We start from the raw sequence: 6,950 nt of genomic DNA, 5'->3' as shown, positions 1-6,950 counted from the left end.
TTGTATTGTGAATTATATTTTGTTATTAAGTAATCAAATAGTAATCTCTGGTTATATATATATATATATATATATATATATATATATATATATATAAATCAGAAAACTAAAAAACTAACTAAAAAAGCTAAAGAAAACATACCAATTTTTTTTACATTTTTTTATAAAAATCGTTATTTTTTATATATAAAAAAAATTTTCAAAAAAAAAACTTTGTACTGCACATGTGCATTATATGTGCACTACACATGTGCATTACATGCTTAAAATTAGCTTTTGAGTTTAGTTTAGCTTTTAGGGTTAGGTTTTTTAGATGTTTAGGATTAGGATTAGGTTTTTGAGTGTGGGGGGGGGGGGGGGGGGAGGGGGTTTAGTTTTTTTTTTTTAGGGGTGGGGGGGGGTTAAGTTTTTGGGGGGTGGAGGTGGGTGGTTTTAGATTTTTTTAGGTTTATGTTTAGGGTTTAGTTTTAGGTTTTCGGGAAAGGATGGGGGGTTTAGGTTTTTATGGGGGAGGGGGGTTAGGCTTATGGTGGGAGGGTGAATTTGGGTTTTTGGGGGGACGGGTGGGGGTTTAGGTTTTTGAGGGGGTGTCGGTGGGGTTGGGTTAAGTGGTTTAGGTTTTCCGTATTATTCCACATGTGCATAAAAAAAATTGAGAGTTATATATATATATATGTATATATATATATATATATATGTATATATATATATATATATATATATATATATATATATATATATATATATATATATATATAGGTAGAGCATCCTGTAAAAAGTGGGACTTTTGTGAGAAGTGTGAGAAATAATTTGGGAGTGACAAGTGTCCTTTATCCTAATTAATTCAAAAGGGTATATTAGTAATTTGACATTTTTATCATTTAATTGATTTCCAAGAATAACTGCCCAAAAAAAAAACTGCCGATGAGTTTTTAAGGTTTGAATCGAATTTTGAATTAGGAGAAATTTTAGGAAACATTATACATCTAATTGTTTTATATTCTTCATCATCTTTTAATCGCAACATCTTTTAATCATACATTGTTCATGGCGTGGTGTTTTAAAAAACCGGAGACATTGACTATGATTCAAGTCATGGTGTTTTATCTGGAGACATTGTTCATGGCGTGGTGTTTTATCTATGACTTGAATCATACATTGTTCATGGCGTGGTGTTTTAAAAAACTGAAGACATTGACTATGATTCAAGTCATGGTGTTTTATCTGAAGACATTGTTCATGGCGTGGTGTTTTATCTATGACTTGAATCATAGATGTTTAAAACACCACGCCATGAACAATGTCTCCAGATAAAACACCATGACTTGAATCATAGTCATGGTGTTTTAAAATTTGGGAATGTTTTGTTTTGATAAAACACCACGCCATGAACAATGTCTCCAGATAAAACACCATGACTTGAATCATAGATGTTTAAAACACCACGCCATGAACAATGTCTCCAGATAAAACACCATGACTTGAATCATAGATGTTTAAAACACCACGCCATGAACAATGTCTCCAGATAAAAACCATGACTTGAATCATAGTCAATTTTATCAAGTTGTTTTAAAACACCACGCCATGAATCTGATTACAGTTCTCTTTATGATAATGTATGACGAATATGTAACCAAAGACCTCCTACAATTAAGGTGAATCATTAATTCCTATATTTAAGGAAAAAGGAGTGAATGTAGAAGGTTTTGGTCGTGTATGATATGGTTACCATATTTCAAACATTGAAAAAGACACTCTTGCCCTTCAATTTTACATAAGGTTCCTCTAATTAAAACACAATTTACATTTTTATACCCTATTGATCTCAACCATTAGATCAAATATCCAATGGTTTAAAACACTTCTTACCCTTCTTACATTTTAGACACTTTTTACCATATCCCTACCCTATATATATATATATATATATATATATATATATATATATATATATATATATATATATATATATATATATATATATATATATATATATATATATATATATATATATATATATATATATATATATATATATATATTATATATATATATATAAACCTGCGAAAATAAATAATAAACTTGTAAAAAAAATTTGGTATATTTTTTAGCCTTTTTTAGTTAGCTCTTTGGTTTTCTTATTTAAACTAGTTTTCTCATGATCTATCCCCCAATATATATATATATATACTAGTCATTTACTCGCGCGATGCGGCGGGAAACATATCACTTAGGTTGGTGAGTTTAGGGCTATGTACGGGGCGGTTCGGTTTTGAGCCATAACCACTGGCGAAGTATAGTGGGTGCCCGGGGGTGCACCCGCCCACCCCAATGTTTCGGTTAGAAGTGTATAAGTTCTGATTTTTAGTCTAAAAAATTTAAAATTATATAGGATCGCCCTTCGATTATTTTTCCTAAATTATATATCCTAAATATTTATAAACTTTGTATATAAATGATGGGTAGTTTCGTAAATATACACTTTGTTTTATTTGTAACTATTATTATTTGACCCGACTTGAATCGAATAGCCAACCCAACCTGACCCGAAACATAACGATAGGGAAAAAAATTTGGGTCCCATCACTTTACGCCCCCTCAAAACTTTTAGTCAAGCTCCGCCACTAGCCATAACCAAAACCAACACCCATACCACCACATCACAAGGAGTTAGGCTAGAAAAGAATATTTAATTGATGTGAATCAGGCAAAGTTCATTTTAACAATCATAATAACATTTAATGTTATTTTTTAACTTGTTACTTAGAGGGTGTTTGGGGTTCCTTTTTTTAAGGAAAAAAAGGACTTTTGAAGGGAAAAAAGGACTTTTGAGGGTGTGTGGCTTTCCTTTTGAAGGCAAAAGTCCTTTGCAAAAGCTAGAAGTCAGGTTTTTCTGACTTATTTTTTCCAAAAGGACTTTTGGAAAAGTTGAAAATAAGTTAAGCCAAACATGTCCTTACTAAAAAATGAAACAAAAAGATCAAATAAGTGTCCAATCAAGCATGCATACAGGTTCATATCCATTTTCTTACAAACAGATTCAATTGGGTTTATTTAAATCTTAAAACATTTTGTTTCTTTATATACCGGTTTTAGAAACTTTTTAGCTATGCCATTGCACTCGGTGTGTCTAAAACATGATATACGATGATCATTAACCACACCCAAAATTTGCATGAATAACGGAAGCCCCTTCTAATCAAATCTTTGCTTATGAGTTTTGGCTTTGGAGTTTTAGCTGGTACTTAACGTCGTTCTTTATTGGTTTCTTGTTTAGAAAGCGCAGTAGTAACTGCTGAAAGAACCAAACTCTTGCTGTTGAAACTGCAAAAGATGACAACATTTAGTTAAACTTCTAGCTGAGGTGACTTGATCAATAAAAAAGAAATGGTGGGATGGTTTGATCTGTAACATATCCATGCAATAGAAAGCCACCTGTCCATTGGAAATCATGTCCTTGGGTCGATTTTGAACAACCCAATCAGGCCACTTAGTCAATGAAGAAACTAAATTGTTGGAAGGTTTGACATGTTGCAGAAACATATGCAACCCAAAGGTTGGATAGGAAACAGCCTGTGTATGGGCAAAAATGGCCAAATCCATATCCATCCAAAGTAAAATGTGTCAATTTTGAACAAATCCGTTAGGGCCCCTTAATAAACAAAAGAAATCGTGAGATGGGTCATGTGGTCACCTACACTCTAATCTAAAGAAGTATCGGTTTCTTGGACTTTGCAAAGTGTTTAGACATCATAGATTGTTTGGTGTCATTACATTTCCTCTTTAGCTTTACCTAGTTCGATCCTGCATGGGGGCAATTATTAAGTTTTTTATTTTTTTTAAATTTATCTTCAATTTATACTTTTTTTAAGTTATAAATCATATATACCTTGCAATTCGATTCCTAGAAAAAGCACAAAAACAATCATGATCTGTGCAACATGACTTGAGAACATGCAAACACAAAGCTTAACTTTTATTCTGATTCTGATTTCAAAATACAACACCAATTTTGACCACAAATTCGGCCATTCGGGTTTCTTTTACACATAAGGAACCTTGATCCTGTGTGTCTCTGGACCAGATCTTCCCAAATGAGGTCTGATAATGCCATTGTCAATTCCCCAACTTTCCTGGTAAAAGGAAACCAACATCGTTAACCACAAGAAAACGCTTCATATTCGCAAAAAAAAAATTAAAAAAACAGTAGTTAAATCAGTTATGTAGTTATTTACCGTCGCCAATCGGCTTTTCATCCCATTCAATAATTGGCAATACAGGAATTGTTCTTCCAGTATACATCATCTCAGCAGCTTGTTTAGCTTCCTCAACTGTAATATTCCCAACTGTAAGACTCTTCAACCTCCCTTTTTCAACCAACTTTGGAGCTAATTCAAGAAGTCGTTTCGCAGTACACCCGCTTAATATCTTGTCAAAGAACGGCAAAATAAGCTCTTTCTCATGCGTCACGAAACCCACATTCACATTCGGATGCTCTGCGACATACTCGTCATCATCCACCCAAATTGACGCAAGCGCCCCTTTCTCTTCTACTTCGAGTTTCAACAACACATTTTGGAGGTAATTCACATTCTTGCTTGTTGAAAAAAATAGCACTTTCATAGGATTATGGAAGTTATCAGTTTTACACCTTCTTTACACTGCAAGAACTCTTCGTCGATAACGACCGCGTAGAACATAGATGTCGGAAACCCGGAAGGACTAAGTAAGAAATCCCCTGGCCCTGCACTTAACCAATATCTTAAAGTTCCTTTCTTGCACTTTGATGCTGATGTTAGCTGGATGAGAATCGATCAAAAAGTCGATTTTGGGAATGCTGAGGAGATTTTCGCTCTTGACGCAGATAGAAGGATTCGATCGATATGACCATCCAGTTCAAAGAGGTATCTGTGACATACGTATGACCATCCAGTTCAAAGAGGTATCTGTGACATACGTTGAGATTTAAAGTAATGAAATTTGGTTATGCTATTGCTGGAATGTAATTATGTGTGCCTTTATATTAGAACTATATATACGAAGCGAAATAAATAAGTAAATAAATAACTAATTAAGTTATCGGGGAAGGTTATACCTCTAAATCACGAACATGTTTTACTCTGACTCGGTGTGACTCGATTGACCAGGCTTTAACCCATCTCCAAGCAGCCTCTCTATACCACAAATTCCATCCATCGAAAAACCCTAACATGAAGCATTGTCTGGCTGCCGAAATCTTGCCTAAACATGTCTGAACTATAAAACAAGTTTGGAGTGAGTACAGATTGCATTAACATACAACAATTATCAAAAAGCACCAAACTTTATCTTTTTGTTTAGTTTTCCAACAAAACCCTTGTTTTCTTTTTTGCTTATTGATTCATAAATTAACCAAAAAAAGAAAGAAAAACAATATACATAATCCACGCAAAAAAAACATCAAACCAAAAAATGAAAGAACCAAAAAACCTTCCTTGCAACTTAGCTCGATGTGATGTAGGCAACTTTGTCAGAAAAACAATAACAAAACCGATGTTTACTACTTCACTGAACCAAGAAATTGCATTATCATCTTTACAAAATGCCCAAATCAGATAACCCTAAAAACTCAGTACTGTTTAAGAACCAAAAAACCTTCCATGCAACTTAGCTCGATGTGATGTAGGCAACTTTGTCAGTACTCCTTTAATCCCCTACTACTTTGAATTACATTGACCAATACAACCTTTTTCCAACTGCTCATTCAAACCTTCCCAATAACTATTGACCCACAAAGAGAAAACACAAATAGTTGAAAACACATAAAAGAATACCCGTAAAGATTAATACCAATAAAAAGTCCAAATCGGCATGATCAATGAGCTCCGATTGTGACATTGTTAGGGCTTGGGAATCCATCTTCAACCATCTTAGGGAAAACCTGTACAAAAAACACAAAGAAGATTTGTGGTGAAAACCTGTTCAAATCAACAAATCTTTAAAATAGATAAAAAATAACCACCACCGTCTTCACCAGATGCAACGGCTAGGGATCCATCTTCAACCATCTTACGGAAGGTGTCCAGATCCTCGGGAACAATAGCTTACGGTGAATAGTGAATAGATCCAGATCTAAAATCTTAATCTTTGAGAGAGAGAGAGAGAGAGAACGAAAAGGAAAGGTGCAGCGAGTACAGATCCATCATCGATTTGTGTTTTCTCTCTCCCTCTGATTATCTTTCACAATGGCCAAGGTTTTCAAAATGAATGGTCCAGATTGTAATCCATGTATAATAATAAACGGTAGAGATTGTGATCCGTGTGAAGTAAGGGTATTATTGGGAAGTGAGGTTATAATTGTGTTTGTTGTGTTTAAAAGACTTGTACATTATGCTTAAGAGGTGTTTTAAGGAAATTTTTATGGACTTTAAGAAGTCCTTTGGATATGCTTTATAAAGTAGTATATATATATATATATATATATATATATATATATATATATATATATATATATATATATATATAATAGGGACTGGGTAAAATGAGAACTGTACCGAGTTGTGAGAACCAAAGGAACTAACCTCATCCTTTGATCAAGATGGGTTATATGGCTGAGATGTGATTTGGGTTATGACATGAGGGGACCATGCTGTTTTAATAAAATAATCATTTAAAGTAAATGAAAGGACAAATATGACATTTTACACACTACTTTTTGTAAGAATTATGTTTTTGAGTTGTCCCATCAAAACAATGAAACCCACAAAATTAATTTTTCACAAAACAACAACATTCAACACTACAAATTTATATAAAAAATATTTTCATACATGTAAAATATATTTTTAATGCAAAATTGCATTTTATACAACAAAAAAGTCCCTAAATTTTCACTTGCCTACAAATCTACAAATTTATATCACAAAATCATGTCTCGGAAAAATAAATGCATACAACGGCCTTCGTAT

The 6,950-nt window shown here is 33.4% G+C and overlaps 1 protein-coding gene across 17 annotated transcripts; it reads right to left on the bottom strand.

Moving 5' to 3' along the window:
• Positions 1 to 2,942: 2,942 nt before the first annotated feature.
• LOC110897502 (D-amino-acid transaminase, chloroplastic) lies at positions 2,943 to 6,216 on the bottom strand. Of its 17 annotated transcripts, none has more exons than XM_035981837.1 (5): positions 6,017 to 6,216; positions 5,817 to 5,923; positions 5,099 to 5,254; positions 4,238 to 4,949; positions 3,950 to 4,136 (listed from the first exon to the last, which is right to left on the bottom strand). In XM_035981837.1, exons 4-5 carry the CDS (start codon positions 4,624 to 4,626, stop codon positions 3,980 to 3,982), a joined length of 546 nt encoding a protein of 181 aa, XP_035837730.1. In that variant the 5' UTR covers positions 4,627 to 4,949; positions 5,099 to 5,254; positions 5,817 to 5,923; positions 6,017 to 6,216; the 3' UTR covers positions 3,950 to 3,979. The 17 variants fall into 17 exon arrangements, with proteins under 17 accessions (XP_035837735.1, XP_035837736.1, XP_035837730.1 ...); XM_035981833.1 differs by having other exon boundaries at positions 5,099 to 5,259; positions 5,833 to 5,923; XM_035981841.1 differs by having other exon boundaries at positions 4,238 to 4,911; positions 5,099 to 5,259; positions 5,833 to 5,923.
• Positions 6,217 to 6,950: the final 734 nt, after the last annotated feature.

Source organism: Helianthus annuus, chromosome 13, assembly GCF_002127325.2.
Source record: "Helianthus annuus cultivar XRQ/B chromosome 13, HanXRQr2.0-SUNRISE, whole genome shotgun sequence".
Taxonomy (NCBI): Eukaryota; Viridiplantae; Streptophyta; class Magnoliopsida; order Asterales; family Asteraceae; genus Helianthus; species Helianthus annuus.
The sequence above is the reverse complement of the archived record's forward strand: the minus strand, read 5'-3'. Positions and strand labels throughout refer to the sequence as shown.